The sequence below is a fragment of the Nicotiana sylvestris genome, chromosome 2 (assembly GCF_000393655.2).
Source record: "Nicotiana sylvestris chromosome 2, ASM39365v2, whole genome shotgun sequence".
Lineage (NCBI taxonomy): Eukaryota > Viridiplantae > Streptophyta > Magnoliopsida > Solanales > Solanaceae > Nicotiana > Nicotiana sylvestris.
The window spans coordinates 212018943-212044698 of record NC_091058.1 but is presented as its reverse complement, the minus strand read 5'-3'; the positions used below and the strand labels follow the sequence as shown (position 1 = coordinate 212044698).

Below are 25756 nucleotides of genomic sequence, written 5' to 3'. Positions count from 1 at the left end.
AGATTGAGTAAGATCTTATTTTGTTGCTTGAATTAATTAATTTTTATACTCAATAAATTTTTAATAGCATAAATAAATTTTAATTTTATTTTATATTTTAACATGCTCCAAAATATAAATAGTCATAGATTATCTCAATTTACGTATTTCTGTATTTTTTTATTTTTTCTATTATAATTTTTTAATGTTTAATTAATTTTTCACTTCCATATTTCTAGCTAATATAGAAGAAAATCTATGAGTGGATCAATATATAGATATACATATAGATACAAATATACATATATAGATTAGATTTGTCTAAGATCTATTTAGATTATGTATAAGATTCATTAAACTACTTCAATTAATTATATTTCTATTTATAATTTTTAATAATTAATGTTGTTTTAAAATTTGCCAAGTGGCTTCATTTTAGCTTGTCACTTGGCTTAACCACATGCTTCACTACTCTCCTTTTAATATAATATAGATTTCACAGTATGAAATGCATAAGTACCCCCGATTTATAGCCGGATTTTCAACTACACACTTTATTTTTGCGAAGTCCTATTAACCCCCCCCCCCCCCGAACTTTTATCACACAAAATAAATACCACCCAAAAGGTAAACAACCATACTCTTGGCAAGTTGTGAACTACACACCCTGCCACATGTATACTTTCTTTTTTTTTTCTTATCTTTTTTTCTTTTTTCTTATTATTCTATTATTGTTCTCATTTTTTTGGTTTTTTCATTCTCTCTTTTTGTTTTGGCGACCGGCAGCATAAAATGGTGGTCGTCGGAATTTCAAGAACTCAATTCTTCCCGGCGCGAAAAAAAATTTCGGCGACAGATTTTTATTCCGATCTGAGTATGTTTTGCTTTATATATATATAAATTTTCTTGAAAGTGTAATTTATGTGTGGTAGGAAAAACAGAAGAAAGAAAAACGAATATAAGCTGAAAATGATGGTCGAAATTTCAAAGACTCCATTTTATCCGGTGACAAATCAAAAAGCAGTGAGCTCCAAGAAAACTTTCTGGTAATCAACAATCAACAACCAAATTCTCCATCCTCATTCTCTTCAAAATTTTGCTTCAACAAATATTAAAGAATAAAATTTGAACTCGATCTCGCCGAAGAATGTGGAGAACGCCGGCGCTAATTTCTGACCAAATCTATAAGTAAAGAAACTGGAGGAAAGAAAAGGAAAAGAGAAAGAAAAACAAGAGAAAAGAAAAATAGTATTTATAAAAATAAAATTTCAACTTTGTTTGTCTTTCTAACTCTCCCAAAGAAAGTAACATACACTCTCTTCTGCAACATAAGCACTAAGGGTATACTACTTCCATTTTAAAAAGGTTCAAGGAGATAATTAGATTCCCGCAAAAATATAATGTGTAATTGAAAATCCGACTATATAGATCAGGGGCTTATGCATTTTCCTTGTTTCATAGTATGAAATGCACTCTCCGAAATTTTTCCTCTTTCACAATGTGAGCAAAATCAGTGAAATCCATGAACAATACAGAGGAATTTAGAGGACACGTAAATTATATTTAATTCAGTATTACTAGAAAAAAACAGCCTACCTTCTGTTTGTTGACAAGGATTTGTCAATCACCAGATTGAGATGTAACATTACACAATCTATTACATGTTTGGTTTGACAAACAAACTAACAGATTGAGACTCAATAATACTAATATATTGAGAGAACATTACAATCTTAAAGAGAAGAAGAGTGTTCGAATCATAACGAGCGTTTTAACTAGCAATAGAGTTATATTTAACTGAGAAGTGAGGAACAATAGGTTGTAGCAAAAGGTTGCTAGTACTTTTGAGGTGGTTTTTGGGTTGGAAGCAAGCCGAATCGCTTCTTGAGAAGCACTCTCTGCCTTGAATATTTATCATCTGGTGAAAACCGGGCTGCAAAATAGAGAAGTTGAAGATCAGTTACAGCAGAATTTGCGTCATCTATATCTGCTGATATACGATACCAGAATAAAAGTCACAAGTGCAGACTCAGGCGTTTGGACATGATATACATTTCCAGAAACAACTCAGGCGTTTGGACATGATATACATTTCCAGAAACAATTTCAACTCTCAGATTCTCTTTTTCAACATCAACCAAATATTGTCCAAACGGGCACCACAGACAGGGTATGCCAAATAGAGAGAGAGAGATTATAAATTTACCGGGGTGAGCGGATTGTGTGGCCAATCCTAGGGGCGATTCTTTCTGCATGTATAAGACCGACAGACATTAGTCTCAAGACATGAAAAGTAGGAGACTAGCGCCAACATTCACTAATAGACAAACCAGAATCTAAAAAGGTAGGGTTCTAGCAAAGCAAAAAGGACTAAGCATAACGAGATGAAATATAACGACTAACACTCGCAGTCGAGAAGCAGAGCAATTTTTTATGCTTAATGAAAATTTGCAGCTTGTTAGATGGAAGGTATAATAGTGCCAAAATTTATTGCTATTCTTCTTATTCACAATGTTTATAGATGTATTAAGGTGTTGCAAACTCATTTAACTTCAATAAGTCAAGAGCTCTTTTTGACAGTAAAAAGTTTCATGTACACAGGCTATTACCAACTGAATTTTGAACAAAAATTACTGTATTACGAAATTCCTTGATCATTCAAATTGTAAATGAACACTGCAACATTCAATATGTTTCAGCAAATATCCCTTGCCGACATCTAACTTCCCAAAACTCAACTACAACACACAAGTTTTTGCTTGACATCGCTTCCAAGACATTCTTTTAAGGCTACACACTCTGTGATATAAAGAATTCACAAAACTAGTTGACGTCGACTAAATGTGTACCATCTGGCATCTGCAAAGAAGAATTGCTGCTCACAATCTTTTTTTTTTTTTTTTGAGTAAAGAATTGCTGGTCACAATCGTTAGCTGGCCAACCTCTATTAGATACAGAACATACTGACTTTGCCTGTTTTTATTATCCTTGACAACAGGTTTCAGATCATATAATTATTTTATTAACAGATCTCCTATATTTTAATAAATACTACATTTATTCAGAGCAGCAAAATGTTTTCAGGAATCACGAAGTTTAAAACTATAAAAAGTCAGAGATAACCATACCAGACCTAGAAGCTGAAATAAATCAGCTAAAAAAAGATTAGAGCAAAAGGTGTAAGACCACAATATTTTAAATAAGGACATACTGGACATTTAGCCCAAAAAAAAACAATTAAAACAGTTGTGGTTAAGTGTTATTACTCACTGAGCTAGCGACTCACTCCCCTTTATTTTTCTTACAGAGACAGCAGTTGACGCAGGCGAGGATTTTGTTAATTAGAGCGCACACGTTGATAGTTCTTGGTGAGCCTCGCACTTGTTCGCGTGGGCGGAGATTTTATTTATTGTTATGGTCTTTTCTTTGAACTCTTAGAGTCGCTCCATATTCACTCTTTTAGTGTCATAAGTATTATTTCGTTATTATAGACTAATGAGAAATATTTCCTCTTTGAATATTGTATATGTCATACATGAATCAATTAAGCAAATATTTTTACAATTGAACTTTGATCCAAGTTTGCTTTGAAAGATATCCATATTTGCTTCCCATGGTTTGACATGCAAAAGAAGTATATAAATAAATATTAGTATTTTCAAAGGAAAAGGAAAAGAAATAAAGTTAAAGCAATGAATCCTTTTAATGCAATTTCAGGTATATTCTAATTATTATACAAATAATAACGTAGCAAAAACAATACAATTATAAGTACATTACACATATGACTAATCCAACTACAACAAATTTATTTACATGTATAAATTATTTGTATTTTCCTACACATTGTATGAAAAATAATTGATCCGTGTAAGAAAAGAACATACTTAGCTGCTTCTCTTTTCTTTATTCCTAATATTTTATCCATGTACATGAAAAAAATTGAGGGTGAAGTAACAAAAGTTATTCCAGGGTGTTTGTAAACCTTTTCTTAAAGAGAATTAAAGTAACGAAAAGAAAAATCAAAAGCGTTAAAAGATTACTGAGGCTAGGACACTAATTAATTAGATATATCTATGGATATTAAAGGGGGGTGTTATAAGAAAATTAAATTATGGTGGATGTCTACTCTTTTCTATTATTTCCATAACTCCCAATACTCTAATCATTATGGAGTAATGATTGTAACTCTATAACCTCCTCCGTGATCTTCCTCTCAAATGCTTAATGACATATTCAATGACATATTTTTCTTCACTTTTCATGTCTATATAAAGACCTTGTAATAGATAGGAAAATACACACAATTGAAGAAGAAATAAACACCTCTTCTCTCTATATCTCTTAGCTTGTATTTCCTTGTTCCATATTGTTACTTTGAGTTATATTTCATAATACATTATCAGCACGAGACTCTACCGTTTCAAGAAGATCTTTGAGAAGACTAAAGTATAATTTTTTCTGAAATTTATTTTTCTACTTATGACATATTATGAAAAGAAAGTTCATTGCCCTTGAAATTTTGGGCAAGAACTATATGACATGAGTGTTGGTTGCTGAAATCCATTTAGATACAATAGGTCTTGGAGACGCCATTAAAGAAAAAAATAAAGCATCTACCCAAGACTGTGCTAAGGCTTTGATTTTCTTGCGCCATCACCTTGATGAAGCGTTGAAAATGGAATATCTCATAGTCAAAGATCCACTTGTTTTGTGGAATGGCTTAAAGGAAAGATATGACAACTTAAAGTTGGTCACTCTTCCACAAGCACGATATGATTAGGTTCATCAGAGGCTCCAAGACTTTAAGTATGTTTGTGAATATAATTCTGCGATATTCAGAATTACTTCTAAATTGAAACTCTGTGGAGATAATATCAGCGACTATGATATGCATGAAAAAACGTTTATAACGTTTCATGCCTCCAATATGGTCTTGCAATAGCAGTTCCGAGAGAAAGGTTTCAAGAAGTACTCTCAGTTGATTTCTCTTATACTTGTGGTTGAACGAAACAACGAATTGCTTATAAGAAATCATGAAAATCGACCAAGTGGGTCTACACCATTGCCTAAAGTGGATGAGGTGTATTCACATTATGCTAAGCGTGAAAAAGGTCGTGGCCATGGCTAAGGAAGAAATTTTCCTGGTATTAATTATTCCCCAAAGAAAAGTAACTTCCAAAAGTGGAAAGGGAAAGATGACTAGAGGTCCGACCCTGCGTCCAGCCCCAAACCCACAAAAAGCAATTACTAGAGGTCTCGGGTACGAGCCCTAGAAATGGAAAAATAACTCGTAGGCTGTGCTTCCCCCTTAAATGGGGCCTACACACCGCGAATCCGGATTAGTTGAGCCAATTGTTATGGAATGATTAAATCAAAAAAAAACAAAAAAAACATGCCCACAATTACAGATAGTAGGAAAAAAAATAAAGATTTGCATAATTACTATTCACTTCCTATAATACAGTCAAATCATAAAGGAAAAGGAAAATCATATGCTGAATAAGACGAATTTTTTCAAGAATTCATACCTTAGTGGTGTAAACTTTGTCACCATTTTCGTTAATATAAAACTGGAGATACATTTTTGCTTATCTCTTCACCTGTTCAAAAAAAAGGCAAAAACAAAAAACTTTAAATAGTATGTAAAAATGAAAAATAGCAAAACCCATTTGGATATGAAGAAAAAAGATTCAGTCTTTAGGGTTTTGAGAAACTAAAACCTTAGGAAAGTGTTTTTGGGAGCGGAGGTGTAAGCCAGTGACAGAGGCGAATATACAGAAGCAGACATTAGGGTTCCAAATAAAAGAGCTAAAATGACAAGGGCATAATAGGAATAATAAATAAAAAGGAGGGCAAATAAGTCATTATGGTTCTTCTTTTATTACTAACTCATGATTTCATGCGGGGTTGTTCATTTGGATCGGATATCTGAAATTCGAACTGATCCATTCAATTTCAAATTTCGAATTTTGGATTGGATCGGATTTCGAATTGTGTTTATTAAAATTTTGGATTTCGGATCGGATTCGGATTGGTATAATTCTAATACGATCCGATTCGAAATCCGAAATTATTATGGCATGTATAAATACTAAACTTTATTTTTGAATAATTAGTACTTCTCTTACAGTTTCCTCCAAGTTATTACCTTTACAATTGAAAAATTTAGCTATATTGACATCATAGTACTCTCATAATTGTAGAAACATGAATTTTTCTTACCGTATTGCCTCTTTTACAAAGAAAATATACATATGAGTTTGCAACTTTGAGGCAGAATAATCCGATCCCAAATCCGAAAATCCGATCCACTTTTAAATCCGATCTGATTCGATCCGTGCATAACCCTAATTTCATGTGGAGAAAAGGTCCAAAGTAGTCCACTATCTTTGAGTTTAGGCTCAAACTTATCTAAATGTTTTTTACTTAGAGCACTTATAGTCCACAATGTTTGTTGAAGTGGTGCATTTTTAAGTCATACCACAAGTCTTCCCTTAATTAATACGAGTGTTAACAAATTAAGAAAAAAAGTTTTTAAAGACATAATGTTCTTAACGTATGTATTCGATACGTTACATTTGTTATATTATAATACTTACATTTTCATTCATTAAATAATAATACGCATAATGATAAATCTTATATAATTAACACAACTCCAATCTCCGCACCATATTCGTTCTGTGACTCTCCATATTTTCCAAATTTCAAACCGCTACGCCCCAACAAGAAAACAGATGCGCTAACGCCCTTATTAGAGTGGTGAGCAGCACGAAACTTGTTTCAATCATCATTAACACGAAGGAGATGAATTGCACAAAGCATAAATAAGGTATAGGACAGAACTTTTCACATTAGAACCAGAATATTAATTTACATAGTCAATACATCTAATCGTATTTTTATTAATGTTTTTTTTTTGTTTCATCGAGTCTCACACCATTTCAGTTGTGAATGGTGAATGTTGGGCCGCTAAAGTTCAATATCTCTACTAGATGAGTATTACAAAAATGTGAATGTAAATATGAATGTACGTTAATACACTATTAGACAAAATTTAAAATGATCGCATCTGTCATAAGGTGCAAATAGAATACATTAAGGATAAAATGAGAGAAGGTCGTTTGAGATGAGTTTGATCATGATCTGCTTCTACTTATGGATGCACCGGTCCGTATATGTAAATTTGTGATGGGTGGAGGTATTAGATGGACGGGGTAGATCTAAAATCAATTGAAAGAAAGTTATCTCGAAATATTTATAATTTTCCGTAATCAAAATATACTTAGCTAAAAATATGGCACAATGAAAGAAAAAAATCCATATGTATAATATTTACTAGTTAACTAACCCGCGCTTCGCGTGGTCAAAAATTTCTTTTTGTGAATTTAGTTGATAAAGAAGTAAACTTTTTAAAGTATCAAATATGAAAAAATAACTATATAATGTAATAGGAAAATAAAGAATTCAAAATAATAAGAAAAAAACACATGGACAAATAAATAAAATATTATCTACCTCTTTGTAATTTTATAATTATGTATACAGTTGTCCTCTAAATTGTGGAGGAGAAGTAAACATTTATGTACGTACTAGTAACGGATATCCTGTGATTTATTTAAGTTAATTAGTGATTTATTTCTATGTTATGTAGATTTGAGTATAATTAAGAAATTTAATCATAATTTAAGACAATACTGGTAATATATCAAAAAATTTGTTTAAGAAATATTTCAGGAAATAAATGTGACTTTTCAGGCGTAAATTTTAAATAAATTTTTCAAGTCAAGTTCACATCCGAACACAACTTAACTTGTAAATGATTTCTTTTTTTAATTTTTATTTCAGCTCTAAATAGTTTTTTCTTCAACCTCAGTCAAATATTATTTGAATTGAACCCTAGCAGATATTATAATATAACATGTGTTAGAGCCTTTTATTTTGAGGAAAATTAGGTATACAATAAAATGTGACTAAGATCCAACATTAAGATATAACAATATTATTCTCTTAATTTATCTTTAAAAGAATGACAATAATATATATAAATTATTGAATAAATTTATTAACTTTTTTTTGGAATAAATATCTTGTGTTGCTTCTAGAATATTAAGTTTGCGTGTTGTTTTGTTTTGATACATTTTCTATAATCTATTATAGAAAAAAAAACTTTTTTTACTTCAAATAAAATATCTTATATTGCTTCCAGTATTTTAGGTATCTTGTTTATTTTTGATAAATTTTCTACAATTTATTGCAACAACAACAACAACAACCCAGTATAATCCCACTTAGTGGGGTCTGGGGAGGGTAGTGTGTACACAAACCTTACCCCTACCCCTAAGGTAGAGAGACTGTTTCCAAATAGACCCCCGGCATCCTTCCCTCCAAGAACATCTCACCTTGCTCTTGGAGAGACTCGAACTCACAACCCCTCGGTTGGAAGTGGGGATTGCAGAAAATAATTTTCCGACGGAGAGGTGCCTGTGTTCCCTCTGCTAATAAGTAGGAAAGTCTTCTTGCCTTCCTTCCCTATTTAAATAATATGCGTAAATAATGGAGTATAACATTTGCAATTAAAGCACTAAAATTGTCTCTCGTTGATTAATATATTTGGAAGATAAGCTTTTTATGTATTTGTAGGCATATAAATTTTAAAATTCATAAAAGAATTTGGATTATATTTTAAATTCAAGATATATTGGTCCAAATAAATATATGGGCTAATATAATTAAATTAATTATATAAGTCCAATATATATGGATTAAATAAATAAGTTTTAATCCATTGAGTTAGCTCATTTAATTGAGTTAAAATAATGAGCTCACTTCATTAAGCTCAAGATGTCATCTTCCTAGGGGCCCAGTTTGGTGCCACGTGTCAAATGACGTGGCGTTCCAAGTCAAGCGGAAGAGCCAATAGGACCATGACACGTGTCAAAATGGCAAGTCATGCCAAGTCACACTAAAAGGCCAATGAAATCGCGCCACGTGTGCAAGTGACATGTTTTGGCCAATCAAATGCGGCCATGTCACACTTCAATTTGATTGGTCGGAAAGAGTTTGTTCTTATCACAACTCCTCCCTTCCACAACTATAAATAAGGGTCTTCATAACTCAAAAAATATACCAGAAGTTATAACAAGAAGCAAGAGAGAGCTCGTGGATCAAACACCGCAGATTTCTCTACAAGTTTCAAGCTTCAAGCAATCAAGTTTAAGTTCAAGAAATCAAGAAATCAAGTTCAAGCTCAAGAACGAAGAACAAATCAAGGTTCAAGGAGTACAAGTCCAAATCAAAGTTCGTACTAGCTGAATTCAATATCATCGTTCGTGACAACAAACATAGATTCAAGATCAAACTCCAAGACCCTTGAATTTATTTATAATTGAAATGAAGAATCAGAGGATTCATAGAGATTGTAACACTCAAATATTTAAAATAAATACTACGATTGTTGCGATATTTTTCGGTCTTGATTTTATTTTCTTGACGCAATTCATTGTCTACAAATTCTGGCACGCCCAGTGGGACAATCTATACCTCTCATCTCAATTTTTCATTTACCAAAGTCCAAGAACATTGAAATGGCTTCAAAGAAAATCAACTCCGGTTCAACTTCCACTAAGGCTGCTAACTCCAGGTTCTATGCTGATGTGGAAAGCATCCTCGATGTCACCAAATTCCTCTCTGTCGTCCACAACAATCATGCAAGCCATGGTGACAAACACTTCGTCTATGGAGGAGTAGTTGGCAAACTTGACAGAAGCAATCGCTGGCTTGACCAAATGCATGCAAAATCAAGAGGCTAGAATTGACAAGCTAATAGACAGGGTGGGAATCTTGATGGAAGAAGAATCCACCCATGCACCCGGCAAGCTCCCAGAAGTTCTAGAGAGTGACTCTCCCCCAAGACAAGCAGCATCCACTAAGGCTATCCTTGTCTCATCTGAAGGGATGATTCCAATCGATCAACTGAAGGAGTTCATTGAAGGAACCATTAAGAACAAATATGAAGTTGCTGCCAAATCCCCCCTTACATATGCAAAGGCGTACACTGCAAGGGTCGATATGTTGAAGATGTTTGCTGCCTATCAACCTCCAAAGTTTCAACAGTTTGATGGTAAAGGTAACCCAAAGTAACATGTTGCACACTTTGTGGAGATGTGCAACAATGCTGGAACTTATGGAGATTACCTCATCAAGCAATTTGTCCGCTCGCTAAAAGGAAATGCTTTTGACTGGTACACGGACCTCGAGGCTAGATCTATCGATAGTTGGGATCAACTAGAGCAAGAGTTCCTCAATAACTTTTATAGTACGAGATGTACTGTGAGTATGATAGAACTTACAAATACTCGTCAACGAAAGGGGGAACCAGTTATCGACTTTATCAATCGTTGGAGGAATGCAAGCCTCAACTGCAAAGACAGGCTTAGTGAAGCTTCAGTCATAGAGATGTGCATCCAAGGTATACATTGGGGATTGCGCTACATCTTGCAAGGTATCAAGCCTGGCACATTTGAAGAACTTGCAACTCGTGCCCATGACATGGAATTGAGCATGGCCTCCACTGGAAATGAAAGGCTACCCATCTATGAACCTCGCAAAGGGAATGACAAGCAAGAAGTCAGGAAGTGGGGCAAGTTCGTACCCAAGTATGAAAGCAAAGAAGCTATGAATGTCAACACATCACCTGTGAAGTTCACGACGAAAGAGAGCAAGAAGCAAAGTATGAAATCCAATTCTTTTCAAGATAAGCCAAGTGGGAAGCTGACTCTAAAAGAAATACAAGAGAATGAGTACCCATTTCTGGATTCTGATGTGCCAGCCATTTTCGAAGAACTCCTCGAGTTAAATCTTATTGAGCTTCCGGAGATAAAGTGGCCAAATGAAGTTGGGAAAACAAATGACCCAAATTACTCCAAATATCATCGACTTGTAAGCCACCCTCTGGAGAAGTGATTTGTCTTAAAGGACAAAGTCATGGACATTGGCTCGCGAAAAGAAGATCGTGCTTGAAGATGAGAAAGCAAGCGCAAACCAAATCTCTATCACCTTTGGCTCATTCAGTCCGGATGAAATTATGTGGTTTTAAAGAAAGTAAAGATGAAGAATTACTAGAGAGCGACAAAGCTGAAGTCAATTAACCTGATAATGAATGTTGGACATTGGTGACTCGTCGTAGGCACTACAAAAGGAGCCCACGAAAAGAATTAATAGAACAACCAACAAGGAAAATGATGGTGAAAAAACCAAGGAGATGGAATCCAGTTAAATATTTGAAGAAAGCAAAAGTGGAGGTGCACTATCCTCAAAAGCCACGACATCTGGTGACCTTGGAAGAGTTCTTACCAAGTTGGTTCTGCACGACGATTTCCCATAAGGGCATTGATGCCTCTTGTTGCCATGCTGACAAGGGGGAAGAAAAGAGTGATGACCTACCGTTGGCACAATTTCCGGAAAAGCCCATCGAGTCCACTACGCAAGAAGTTAATGCTTGTGAGGAAAAGGTCACGTTAACAAATGACGATCTTTTGCTCGGTGACACTCCTCATAACCGCCCATTGTACCTGGTTGGCTATATGCGCGATGAAAGGGTAAATCAGATTTTGGTTGATGGAGGATCCTCAGTGAATATTTTGCCAATCCACACTATGAAAGAACTTGGTATTCCCATGAACGAACTCTTAGAAAGTCGTGTTATTATCCAAGGATTCAACCAAGGGGGCAAAGGGCCATAGGCGCGATCAGGTTGGGAATCACTATTGAAGATATGCAATCAAGTCCATGGCTGCATGTGATCGACGCGAAGATTTTATACAATGTTTTGCTTGAGAGGCCTTGGATACATAAGAATAAAGTAGTTCCATCTGCCTACCATAAATGTTTAAAATACTACGAGGTTGAAGTCGAGAAGACGGTAGTTGCTGATGATGAGCCATTCACCGAGGCTGAGTCACACTTCGCCGATGCAAAGTTCTACTTGAAGAACCGCATTGTAAAGGAGCTGAAAGCTGATGATGGCATAAAAAGCAATAATAAAAAGCCCTCAACTAAAAGAGAAGAAGTGAATACTGGTGAAGCCAAAGTTGTTAGTAAGGAGGTACAACCCAACGCGAATAAATCTTATAGAGGGAATATTACGTCTTATGGCAAGAAAGTAAGTCTGGCGCTCTAATATGTCCCTAAAAGGAAGAAAGATGAAGGTGAATAATCTAATCGCCAAGCCAACATTCTAAAGGAGTTAACTCTTCTGGTCAAACGAATTGAGGCAGTAAAGTCGTCCTCAATATCGCTTGCAGGGTTTGTAGCCCAAAATCGTTTGTAGAACGTAGCACTCCCTACAAAGCGAACAGATGAAGGTTTTAACCCTAATACTTACAAGATATTTGCAAAAGCTGGATACAATCCCAATGAGCCATCAAAGTTAGGGAAACTCCCATTGGAAGCTGCAACGAGGAAACCACGTGAAGGTTTGGGATACAAGTAATAGTCACCAGTGCACATCTCAATAAGAAGGGCGAGCAACAATTATATCACTGTAGAAGATGAATCAGCCGCTTCTAACAAGCCTTCTGTCTTTGATCGACTTGGAAGATCACCTGTGAGGACTTCCGTGTTTGAAAGATTGGGTCCACTAAAGAAGGGGAACAAGTTCTAGAGAAATTTTCAAAGCATAAGAACACCCGCTTCACCCAAAATCCAGGAGATCTCTAAGGATTTCCAAAGGTTGGTTTCTTCTAGAATGAGGCGACAAACAAAACTTGTGGTTTCATATAAAGAAGTACTGAAGGTAAAGCCATATACTGTGGTCTATACTAAGGAATATGATGAATACAAAGAAAGTATGGGTTCTTCGTATCATGTTACCATACAAGTCGAGAGTGGTATTCCATGTTCGATGGAAGATAATGCGGAATTGGAGGATGTTTCGCCGTGTTATCACATATCCTTTAATGATGGGGACCCTCAAGAAGATGAAGATGTGAAAGATGCTCCACCTGAACTTGAAGAAGAAGTGAAGACGACAGTTGATACCTTAAAAGAAGTTAACCTTGGCACCGATGAAGAACCAAGACCCACCTACCTAAGTGCCTTACTTGAAGCTGATGAAGAGAGCACTTATATTGAGTTACTCAAAGAGTTTAGGGATGTCTTTGCTTAGAGTTACAAAGAGATGCCTGGCTTGGACCCGAAAGTAGTAGTCCATCACCTTGCAGTCAAAAATGGTTCCCGTCATGTTAAACAAGCTCAAAGGCATTTTAGGCCGGATTTGGTTCCCTTGATTGAAACAGAAGTTAACACACTCATCGAAGCTGGCTTTATTCGTGAAGTTAAATACCCAACATAGGTTTCAAGTATTGTCCTTGTAAGGAAGAAAAATAGCCAGATTCGAGTGTGCGTTGACTTTAGGGATCTTAACAATGCATGTCCAAAAGATGAGTTCCCACTTCCCATTCCAGAACTGATGATCGATGCTACTACTGGGTACGATGCAATGTTATTTATGGACGGTTCGTCAGGCTATAACCAAATACGCATGGCACCAAAAGATGAAGAGCTTACTGGATTCCGTACCCCAAAAGGTATTTATTGCTACAAGGTAATGCCTTTTGGCTTGAAGAACATCGGTGCTACTTACCAAAGGGCTATGCAGAATATTTTCGACGATCTTCTCCACAAGAATGTCGAATGCTATGTTGACGACTTAGTGGTGAAATCAAGAGAAAAGGGCGATCACATGAAAGGCTTGAGGATGGTATTTGAATTGCTCCGAAGGTACCAACTTAGGATGAATCCATTGAAATGTGCCTTTGGAGTCACTTCTGGAAAGTTCCTTGGTTTCATTGTCCGACATCGAGGGATTGAAATTGATTAGCCAAAGTGGATGCCATTTTGAAAATGCCTGAGCCTCGAGATATCCATGAATTAAAAAGTCCGCAAGGAAAGGTAGCATACCTTAGAAGATTCATATCAAACTTGGCTGGGAGGTGCCAACCATTTAGTCGCCTCATAAAGAAAAGCGTTCCTTTCAAGTGGGACCAAGCTTGTAGTAATGCCTTCGAAAGTATCAAAACCTAATTGATGAAGCCTCCAGTTTTAGCAACTCCTATACCTGGAAAGCCATTGATACTATACATTGCGGTGCAGGAAAGGTCTGTTGGAGCACTGTTGGCCCAAGAAAATAGCGAGGGGAAAGAAAACTCTCTTTACTACTTGAGCAGAATGATGACACCTAACGAGTTGAATTATTCGCCAATTGAAAAGTTGTGTTTGGCGCTAGTCTTCTCCATTCAAAAGTTGAAGCACTACTTTCAAGCTCATATTGTCCATCTTATTTCTAAAGCAAATCCCATCAAGTTCGTGATGTCAAAACCCGTTCTTAGTGATCGACTAGCGAGATGGTACCTCCAATTTCAACAATTCGAGATTTTAGACACCCTTCAAAAGGCTGTAAAAGGACAAGCATTAGCAGACTTCTTGGCAGATCATCCGATACCTGATGACTGGGAGCTAACTGATGAACTACTTGAAGAGGACGTAATGGTCGTTGAAGTTCAACCTCCATGGAAGATGTACTTTGATGGTGCTGCGCATCGTGGGGGAGCCGGGGCTGGCATAGTATTTGTCACTCCCCAAGGTGAAGTCTTGCCCTACTCCTTCACCTTGATACAACTCTTTTCCAACAATGTTGCTGAGTATCAAGCATTAATACTTGGGCTTGAAATGGCCGTTGATATGAAGCAATTGCAATTGCAAGTCTTTGGTGACTCCCAGTTAGTGGTCAATCAGCTTTTGGGTAGTTACGAGGTTAAGAAGCCTGAACTAGGCCCATATCATGATTACGCTAAAAAGTTGATGGGGTGGCTCAGTGATGTGACTATTCAGGAAATAAAATAAGAAGGCTTATGCTTTAGCTGATCTAGCTTCATCATTAGCCCTGCCTGACCAAGCGCAAGTTAGCGTCTGCCAAAAATGGGTAGTACCACCACCAAATGAGGCTGAAGGTGAAGAAAACGAACTCAAGCATCTTGTTACTATTTCTGAATTTTAGAAAGAAGAATGGAGACAGCCCATTATCGACTACTTATGCTATGGGATACTTCCAAAAAATCCAAGAAGAAGGACTGAAATCCGTCGTCGTGCACCTCGCTTCCTTTACTACAAGGATACCTCTATACATAAGGTCGTTCGAGGGAGTACTCTTACGATGCCTAGGAGAAGAAGAAGCTCTCCAAGCTTTGCAAGAGGCACATTCTGGGGTATGTGGGTCACATCAGTGTGGACAAAAGCTCTATTTCCATATAAAAAGGATGGGATATTATTGGCCAACGATGGTAAAAGATTGCTTGGACTACGCTCGAAGATGCAAGGCTTGTCAATTCCATGCGAATTTTGTTCATCAACCTCCTGAAGTGTTGTAACCGACTGTTGCATCCCGGACATTTGATGCTTGGGGATTGGATATTGTCGGACCACTGCCAAAGTCCTCTGGTGGGCACCTATACATCTTGGCTGCAACTGACTACTGCTCAAAATGGGTTGAAGTTGTTGCTCTTAAGGAAGTAAAGAAGGAAAAAGTTGCAAGTTTAATCTAAGTAAACATTATTTATCGCTTTAGCATTCTTCGTTACATAATAACGGATAATGGAAAGCCATTCGATAATAGCTTGATGAATAAAATTTGTGATCTCTTTGGCTTCAAGCAACGTAACTCTTCGATGTACAATGCTGCCGCCAATGGTCTAGCTGAGGCATTCAACAAGATTCTATGCAACTTGTTAAAGAAAGTTGTCTCTAAATCCAAATGAGATTGGAATGACCGTATGGAAGAAGCTCTATGGGCATATAGGATGACTCACCGCACACCAACACAGGCGACTCCTTATTTACTCATTTATGGAGTTGAAGTCGTCTTGCCACTTGAGCATCAAATACCTTCATTACAATTGGCTATTCAAGAAGGGATCACTGATGAAGAAAATGTTCGACTTCGATTAGCAGAGTTGGAAGCTCTTGATGAAAAGAGATTGGAAGCTCAACAGAGTCTTGAATATTATCAAGCTCGATCTCGCGCCTTCAATAAAAGAGTTCGCCCGAGATCCTTTCAAGTAGGAGATCAAGTCCTTGCCGTACGAAGACCCATAATTACTTCTCATAAACCTGTAGGAAAGTTCACTTCAAGATGGGATGGACCATATGTTGTACAAGAAGCTTACTCAAGTGGGGCTTACAAGCTGGTTGATGTAGATGGCATGAGAATCGGCCCTATCAATGACAAGTTTTTGAAGAAGTATTACCTTGAAGTTGCAACGCTCCTTGACGCACGAGCCTATACTGCATGTTGCTACACTCCTGGCCGGCATGAGTCTAAACTGTGTATGCCCCCCCTATAAAAAAAAGTTCGCTAGGTTGAAAATCTCAAAAGAGGCGGCCTAGGCAAAAGTAAGGACATGTATAAAATTAAAAAAAAAAATCACCCAGTCTGAACTATGATATGACTTGATCCTCTTCACGGGGTACGTAGGCAGCTTAGCGTTTCATTCTAAGTTCAGTCGCATAAGTTCAAAAGATATATATTGCCCCAATTGTTGTTTAAATGAAGTATGAAGGAATGTAAGATCAAGCTGAAATGTCATCCTCCTGTTGAACGTTGATCTCATTTGATTTAAAGGGGACAACCCTCCATGGTAAATTGATATTTTCAATGAGCCGATTTTAGGAGAATGTCAAGTATTTGCATTGAAGTCCAGGGATTCTCTATGTCTTTAGGTTCGCCAAACCTTCAAGTTTGTTGGTCTACAAGTCCGCCTTCTGCCTTAAAAAAAGGGAGAAGAGAAAAGAGGCATCAAAAGGAAACACAAGTATAAGGAAACGATTGCTCGGCACTACGTTTCAAATTCAGTGAGACTTGAACCAAAGATATTTGTGAGAATATAGATCTTAAATTTCGATTGATGGCAAGTAAGACATCTTCTAATCTCGAGGCTTCCATACCAAGATACAAAAGTTTTGGTGAAGTCGCACAATCTGATATCGTCAGCGTGTCAGAATTTTATGTTGACTTTGGAATATTATCTGAAACTACACTTAAGGTATTAAATTTTTCATTTTGGATATGTTCTATATCTTGAAGTCTAGTTTTCAATAAATTAAACGGTTCATAATTTCGACGTTCTTACACCAAGATATGAAATTTTTGGTGAAACTGCGCAAATCTGGAATTGATAGCGTGGTGCAATGTAAAGTTAATTTCAAAATATTATCTGGAATGATTCTGAAGTTGTTTGATTGAGAATTTTTGATATATTCTAGATTTTGAAGTTTAGTTTTCAAGAAATCAAACGGTTCATAATTTCAACGTTCCTACGCCAAGATATGAATTTTTTGGTGAAACTGCGCAAATCTGGAATTGATAGCGTGGTGCAATGTAAAGTTGAATTTACAATATTATCTGGAACGATTCCAAAGTTATTTGATTGAGAATTTTGGATATGTTCTAGATGTTGAAGTTTAGTTTTCTTGAAATTAAACGGTTTGTAATTTTGATATTTCTACACCGAGATATGATTTTTTTGGTAAGACTGCGTATTGATAGCGTGGTGAAATATAACGTTGATTTCAAAATATTATCTGGGACGATTCTAAAGTTGTTTGCTTGAGAATTTTGAATATAATTTTCAATAAATTAAACGGTTTGAAATTTCGATATTTCTACACTAAGTTATAATTTTGTTTGGTGAGGTTGCGCAAATCTAAAATTTTTAACGTGGTGGAATTTAAAGTTGGTTTCAAAATATTATATGCGGTGATGCTGAAAGTGTTTGATTCTAAATTTTAGATATATTTTAGATATTGAAGTCTAATTTTTGAAAAATCAAATGGTTCATTATTTAGACTCTCCCACGACAAAATATGAATCTTTTGTTTCAAGCGCTTAAAGCTGAAAATTATGCGACTAAGATAAAAGTCGGACAATGTAAAGCAAAAGAGAAGCTGAAATATTTAAGCCCTTGAAGTCTCAAAGTTGAAATCTTCAAGTCCGTCTGTCTTCAAGTTGAAGTCTTCACGTTCGTCACTCTTCAAGTTGAAATATTTAAGCCCTTCAAGTCTGAAAGTTGAAGTCTTCAAATCCGTCAATCTTCAAGTTTCAGTCTTCAAATTCGTGGTCTCAAAGTTGAAATATTTAAGCCTTCTAAGTAGAAGTCTTCAAGTCCTCCGGTCTTCAATTTTCAGTCTTCAAATTCGTCGATCTTAAAGTTGAATTGTTTAAGCCCTCAAAATCTTCGAGTTGAAGTCGGTAAAGTCCACCAAATCTTCAAAGTTTTCCAAGTGATCAAGTCGATGCCATCAAGTCGATGATGTCTTCGAATTGAAGCTTTATAATTTTTCAATCTTAAGGTGGACATATGAGTCCTTTGCACCTTAAGTTGGCCTCTTCGTGAATTTGTCCTTAAAAGGAACTGTAACTTTCCAATCTTAAGGTGGACATATGAGTCCCTTTGTACCTTAAGTTGGCCTCTCCGATAGCCGGGCCACGTTGAGAGTAATCTCTCCGATAGTCGGGCCACGTTGAGAGTAATCTCTCCGATAGTCGGGCCACGTTGAGAGTAATCTCTCCGATAGTCGGGCCACATTGAGAGTAATTTCTCCGATAGTCGGGCTACATTGAGAGTAATCTCTCCGATAGTCAGGCCACATTGAGAGTAATCTCTCCGATAGTCAGGCCACATTGAGAGTAATCTCTCCGATAGTCGGTCACATTGAGAGTAATTTCTCCGATATTTGGGCAAGGATGAGTACCCATCCCCTTACACCCTAAGACCGCCTTCTTCATGCGTGGATCATCTTGTTGAACAAGAACATATCTTTCTCGCTTGACCTACAAAAAGAAAAAAGAACAACAAAGAAGAAAAACACAAGAAAAGAAGAAGAAATTACATTCGCGTCAATGCTTCCGAGTCCACAAAACTAGACTCAAATAGATTGCAAATATGCGAATTGATACTGAACAAGGATGAGCGCATGGGATTTATATAGAATTCTCAAAGTGGTAAAGCAAGCTTGAAATAGCTTGGAATTGAGTTACGTGGAAACTTCTCAAGGCCAACTAAATTGCATTGATTATGGATTGAGTTTAAGTTTCCAAAGTCAAAGGAGACATAAGCAAACCATCACAAATCTCACATGACTGAAGATTAGTGTTTCACGTATTTGGTATTCATAAAATGATTTGGCTTGAGTTTACTTCAATCCTTGTCTTCGAAATTCATCAAAATGTATATTTTGCCAAGTCTTGAAGCATGGGACATTTGTAGGCATATAAATTTTAAATCCATAAAAGAATTTGGATTATATTTTAAATTCAAGATACATTGGTCCAAATAAATATATGGGCTAATATAATTGAATTAATTATATAAGTCCAATATATATGGATTAAATAAATAAGTTTTAATTCATTGGGCTAGCCCATTTAATTGGGCTAAAGTGATGAGCCCACTTCTTTAAGCCCAAGATGTCATCTTCTTAGAGGCACAATTTGATGCCACGTGTCAAATGACGTGGAGCGCCAAGTCAAGCGGAAGAGACAATAGGACCATGCCACATGTCAAAATGACAAGGCATGCTAAGTCACACTAAAAGGCCAATGAAATCGCGACACGTGTGCAAGTAACTGTTCTGGCCAATCAAATGTTGTCATGTCACACTTCAATTTGATTGGTCGGAAAGAGTTTGTTCTTATCACAATTCCTCTCTTCCAGAACTATAAATAGGGGTCTTCATAACTCAGAAAAGACACCAGAAGTTATAACAAGAAGCAAGAGAGAGCTCGTGGATCAAACACTGCAAATTTCTCTACAAGTTTCAAGCTTCAAGCAATCAAGTTCAAGTTCAAGAAATCAAGAAATCAAGTTCAAGCTCAAGAACGAAGAACAAATCAAGTTCAAGCTCAAGAACGAAGAACAAATCAAGGTTCAAGGAGTGCGAGTTCAAATCAAAGTTCGTACTAGCTGAATTCAAGATCATCGTTCGCGATAACAAACATAGATTCAAGATCAAGCTCCAAGTCCCTTGAATTTATTTACAATTGAAAAGAAGAATTAGAGGATTCATAGAGATTGTAACACTCAAATATTTAAAATAAAATACTACGATTGTTGCGATATTTTTCTGTTTTGATTTTATTTTCTTGACGCAATTTATTATCTACAGTATTATCAAAATTATTAATTTGTAATCATAATGCACGCATATACATTGAGTAATATGTGACCTTTTAAAGGTTTTTCATACTAAATGTGCATGTTTAAACTCATAGCCCAAATTTATTTCCAGTTTGTAAAGAAAAAAAAATCTAAGAGATAAAACCAAGACTTTTGATACACTTAGTTAATTATATGACACAATAAGATAAAAACTATGTCTAAATTACCTGTTATACTCAAGAATTCTAAATCTATCGAAGTCAATGGTAGTAGTAAAGAAAAGTGGGATGCTATATTTTCAGAATTGGGATTCGTAATTATGTTAATAAATTCTTGATCTATATCTTCTATTTTTGGGTGTGTTTTATGTCTCTGTAACCGGAACTTCCCGTGAGAAATTGGATCCTAGAGCTATGAATATTTATAATTAATAGTACAATCAGAATTGTTGAATATGCTTTTTGGCCTTCCTTTTTCTTCCATGGAATAAAATAATTGTTTTATAGAGAAAAATAAAGAGAAACTACAAAGGAACAAATGAAAAATATGAATTTTTAAGTTGAGGGATACATTACCACCTTTAAGTTATCAAAAAGGTATAACAAATTAAGAAAGAAAGAGAGAATTTAAGGGAGCACATAAATTGATGTTAAAATACTAAGTAAATGAACAATTAAGGAGGAATGTGAAAAGGTTGAAACCATAAAATAGGACATAAATAGGTAATAAAGTATCAAGTAAATGAATTACTGTACGGCAGGGAAAAAGTTAATTGTACTTGTACACTATGAATTTTTAAATATAATTAAAGGAAGAAATGAGAAAGGAACAACAAAGCAAAAAAGCAAAAGAAAAGAATATAATAGGTCACTTACCTATAACAAGTTCCAAAATCACCTTTTCACAAAAGAAAAGAATATTACGTTTTGCCTCATGACACAACTAAATGAATTAAGCTAAGTAAAAATGTCTCTGAAAAATGCCTTAATATATGCCATAATATTATTAAGAAGCTTGTTTCATATTCAAGGGAGAAAGCATATCATTTCTCTTAACATGAACAAAATCAATATAATCACATTATTCATAAATAAAACATATTGAGGTCAACTGAAATAAAGAACAGTCTAATTGCTTAAGAGGGAACTTGCCCGTTGAGCAACAACAACAACAACAACAACAACAACAACCCAGTATAATCTCACACGTGGGGTCTGGGGAGGGTAATATGTACGCAGACCTTACCCCTACCCCGAAGGGTAGAGAGGCTGTTTCCAGGAGACCCTCGACTCAAAAAGCAACCGAAACCGATATATTAGTACTATAAAAATGCATAATAAAATAACAGCAATACAATAATAGCAATACAATAAATATGAAATACAGAATACGACATACGAAAAAGATGACTGGTATGGTAAGACTAGCAGGTAAAGCCCTGCATCAATAAATGACCAATGACATTCTTAGTCTAACTCCTAACTGGCTAGTCTCACTCTATTGTGATGTAGAAATATTCACAACTCTCCCCTAACCTACAACCTTAATACTCGACCTCCATAATTCCCTGTTAAGGGCCATGTCCTCAGTAATCCGAAGTCGCGCCATGTCCTGTCTGATCACCTCTCCCCAATACTTCTTAGGTCGTCCTCTACCTCTCCGCATGTCCACTACAACCAGTCGCTCACATCTCCTCACCGGTGCATCAGTGCTCCTCCTCTGAATATGTCCGAACCATCTGAGTCTTGCTTCCCGTTGAGCAACGATATAAAAATAGACTAAGATCAAAACCTACAAAATTCTTAATAGAAAGATAAATTGTAAACCCGCTTATAGTCAACACCATTGTGGCGCTAACTATGTCTCCATTGCAGGATTCCAAAGCTTTGCCTAACTCACTCCTTGACACACCTGCTTGTGTCATAACCAAATCAATATCTCGAGGTTCAATCCTTGTTCCTTTCTACATCAGCCTATGCAACAGTTTGTGACGATCCAATCAGTCGTCTCATGAGTTACCGCTCCGTTTTTCTTATTTCTGTTTCGTTGTGCTTTGTTTATCCGTGTTATACAGTATCGGGTTGGTCGGATCGAGTTCGTAAAGGATTTGGTAAGGTTTGAGACACTTAGTCTCTTTAGAGTGAGTTTAAGTTGAAAAAGCCAACCAGATTGTTGACTTATGTGTTAGAGGGCTCGGATGTGAGTTCCGATGATTCGGTTAGCTTCGGGAGGTAAGTGACTTAGGAGCGTGATCGAAATGAATTTTGGAGGTTCGTAGTAGATTTAGGCTTGAATTGGCGAAGTGAATATTTTGGCGATTTCCGGTTGGTAGGCGAGATTTTGATATAGGGGCCGGAATGAAATTCCAAGAGTTGCAGTAATTCCGTTGAATCATTTGGGATGCGCGTGCAAAATTTCAAGTCATTCGAACGTGGTTTGGTTGAGTTTTTGATCAAAAGCGAAATTCGAAAGATTTTAGAAAGTTTGGCTTGAATCCGATGTGTTTTTGGTGAATTGATGTTGTTTGAGGTGTCTTGATGATTGGAACAAGTTTGAATAAGGTATTAGGATATATTTGTGTTTTTGGTTGAGGTCCCGGGGGCCTCGAGGTGATTTCGGATGGATGACGGGGAGTTGAGATGTTGTTGAAGCTGCAAAAAATTTCTTCTTCTAGTATCTCCGCACCTGCGGATTGGGGAATGCAGGTGCGATCACGCAGATGCGGGAAAGAAACTGCAGAAGCGGAATTTAGCTGTGGAGTCAAGAAACCGCAGAAGCGGTTATTGGACCGCACCTGCGAGTCGCAGGTGCGGCTGATGTATCGCAGATGCGGATTTGGGGCTGAGTTAATGAAAAACCGTAGAAGCGGTTGGATGACCGCATATGCGGTACCGTAGAAGCGACTATGGGATCGCAGATGCGAAAATCCCTAGCCAGAAGGTATATATTGTTTTCATCGCGAATTTTTGCAAAATACTCCATTTTTAAAAACAGGAAAGAGGCTAAGGCATAGGATTTCGGGAGGAATCAAAGAATGTTAGTTGGGTAAGTTTCCTAAGCTTAATTACTTGGGTTTAAGATCATTTTTTCATTATTTAATCATGGTTTTAGTGGAGATTAAGGAAGAAAAAATTGGGGAATAGGGCTTGAGATTAAGAGACCTTTAAATGGGGATTTGAAGGGTCATTTGGACTCCGATTTTAGTGTTCTTGATATGTATAGACTCGTGGAAGGATAAGGATTCTGTCGATGTGATTTTTTCGAGTTTTGAGACATGGTATCGGGGGTCGGGTTTTGGTAATTTCGGGATTTTGGTGTTATTTGATTGTTTTCGCGTGGGCTTCGTTCCCTTAGCATATTTTGACGTCGTGATTCTGATTTTAGATAGATTCGACGTGAGTGGAGGCCGATTCGAGGGGCAAAGGCATCGCGGAGTAGTATTTTCACCGATTCGAGGTAAGTAACCATTGTAAATCTGGAACTGAGGTACAAACCCCGGTATTTGACTTGTTTTGACAAATGCGGTAAAGCGCATGCTAGGTGACGAGTGTGTGGGCATGCACCGCAAGGGATTGTGACTTGGTCCGTCCCGTAGCGACTATTAAGCCGCGTATTTGATTTGGAACCTCATGATATTTCGTACTTTAGCTATTTATACTATATTATGGGTTGTATGTCGTGTTTGGGGCCTTGTGTCGACCTGTTGAGACCCTTAGGGGCATTTTTACATTTTTTTTCTCACTTTACTTGTTGAAAGCTTATCCTCAGTCATATTTTACCTGTTTAAATGTTTAAAACTGCTTTTATCACTCTTCTAATTGTGAGGACTGTTTGGCCTGAGTTCCCTAATTTCTATTGTTGTGCCTAGAGGCTGTGAGGTTAATGGCTGAGAGAGGTTGAGAACCTAATAGTAAGGATATTATATGTATATATATATTATGGATCGGGTTTCACGCCGCATCGATATGTCTATTGGATCGAGCTACGCGCCGCAGCGATATGGCGTTTGGGCTGTATGAGCCCCTCCGAAGTCTGTACACCCCCAGTGAGCATAGTCGACTATAAATTATGGATCGGGCTGTACGTTGCAGCGGTTACTATGATTTTCATTACTATGAGATATTAATGAGCCTGAGTGCTGAGAGCAAGTATTGAGTGACAAGAGTTGAGTCTCGAGTGACTGAGAGGCTGCCCAAGAGGCCATATTCTGATTGATACTTTACCCGAGGGGCGCAGTTATGATATTTTCACTGATTTCACTCTTCTTTTAAAATAAGCCTATGTTGAAAAATTGCTAAGTATATGATTTCAAGTATTTAAAACTGAAACTGAAGATCTTATGATGAAACTGGTTTTAAACTGTGGAGTTGATCTGTTATTCTATTGTTTAGTAAATTATATGATTTTTAACTGCTTGTCATTGCTTTCAGACCTTATTTACTTTAGTTACTTACTGAGTTGGCATTCTCACGTTACTCCCTGCACCTTGTGTGTAGATCCAGGTGCCCGAGCGGCAGAGTGAGAGTCCCTAGCATTATCAGAGTTTGCCGAAGATTGCAAGGTAGCTGCATGGCGTCCGCAGCCCTGCTTTCTTCCTCTTATCCTGGTTTTCCCACATTTTAGACTTGTTATGTCTTAAACAGTCGGATTTGTATAATTAGAGGCTCTAGACTTCGTGACACCAGATGTTTGGGCTGTGTTGTCTTATGTTTTATTGGTTTTCCGCATTATTTTAGCTGTTTTAAACACTTCTTATGAAAACTGGTATTTAAACCTATGTTGAAAAAATGGTTTTATAAGAGAAATTCGATGTGATTGATGGTTTGGGTTGGCTTGCCTAGTAATGTGATAGGCGCCATCACGACCGGGTATTTGGGATCGTGACAAGTTGGTATCAGACCCTAGGTTACATAGGTCTTGCGAGTCATGAGTCGGTTTAGTAGTCTCGCGGATCGGTACGAAGACGTCTGTGTTTATCCTCAAGAGGCTGCAAAACCTTTAGAAAATCTTCATATTCTTGAAATTCTTGTCATGCGAACTTGTTGATCTGAATACTAAACTTCTGTTATTCCATTTTCTCACAGATGGTGAAGACACGTGCTACTGGGCGGGGTGGATGACCACCAGTTCCACCAGTTGGGGCCACCAAAGGCCGAGGACGCGGTCGAGGCCGTGGTAGGGGCAGAGCGACTAGGGCAGCACCTGCAGACCCACTGGTTGCCCTAGTTCTGGATTAAGTCCTAGTTGTGGACGCTATAGCAGCACTAGTTGGGCTCATTGTGATTCCAGGCCTTCAGAAGGCTTTAGCTCAGATCTTATCAGTGTATACCAGTTTGGCTCAGGCAGTTTCAGTTACTACGATCGCCGCTACTTCTCAGGCTGGGGGAGGCACCCAGACTCCCATTGCTTGCACACCTAAGTAGGTTGTGCAGGGACTACAGACACCGGGGGCACCTCCAGCCCAGCCGGTTGCACCAGCTCAGGAATTTGTAGTACTAGTTATGCCGGACGACGAGAAGTGTCGACTAAAGAGGTTTGGTAGACTCCTGCCTCCGACTTTT

General features: G+C 37.0%; 2 protein-coding genes across 2 annotated transcripts; one reads left to right on the top strand and one right to left on the bottom strand.

Moving 5' to 3' along the window:
* Nucleotides 1–1519: 1519 nt before the first annotated feature.
* On the bottom strand, nt 1520–5774 carry LOC104228595 (H/ACA ribonucleoprotein complex subunit 3-like protein). The gene is made up of 4 exons (XM_009781078.2): nt 5703–5774; nt 5511–5582; nt 2186–2228; nt 1520–1912 (listed from the first exon to the last, which is right to left on the bottom strand). The coding sequence occupies exons 2-4, from the start codon at nt 5562–5564 to the stop codon at nt 1815–1817; spliced, it is 195 nt and encodes a 64-aa protein (XP_009779380.1). The 5' UTR covers nt 5565–5582; nt 5703–5774; the 3' UTR covers nt 1520–1814.
* A 5984-nt stretch (nt 5775–11758) lies between these two features.
* On the top strand, nt 11759–14886 carry LOC138886251 (uncharacterized). Its single transcript, XM_070167317.1, has 5 exons — nt 11759–12088; nt 12314–12471; nt 12730–12970; nt 13337–13744; nt 14287–14886. Exons 1-5 carry the CDS (start codon nt 11759–11761, stop codon nt 14884–14886), a joined length of 1737 nt encoding a protein of 578 aa, XP_070023418.1.
* Nucleotides 14887–25756: the final 10870 nt, after the last annotated feature.

Coding starts and splice junctions, on each gene's coding strand:
- LOC104228595 (XM_009781078.2), bottom strand. CDS start 5,564: ATGTATCTCCAGTTTTATATTAACGAAAATGGTGACAAAGTTTACACC. Junction 2,229..5,510: donor ACAAAGTTTACACCACTAAG/GTATGAATTCTT, acceptor TTATACATGCAG/AAAGAATCGCCCCTAGGATT. Junction 1,913..2,185: donor CACACAATCCGCTCACCCCG/GTAAATTTATAA, acceptor TCTATTTTGCAG/CCCGGTTTTCACCAGATGAT.
- LOC138886251 (XM_070167317.1), top strand. CDS start 11,759: ATGCAATCAAGTCCATGGCTGCATGTGATCGACGCGAAGATTTTATAC. Junction 12,089..12,313: donor CCAAAGTTGTTAGTAAGGAG/GTACAACCCAAC, acceptor AATCGTTTGTAG/AACGTAGCACTCCCTACAAA. Junction 12,971..13,336: donor ACCCTCAAGAAGATGAAGAT/GTGAAAGATGCT, acceptor TACCCAACATAG/GTTTCAAGTATTGTCCTTGT.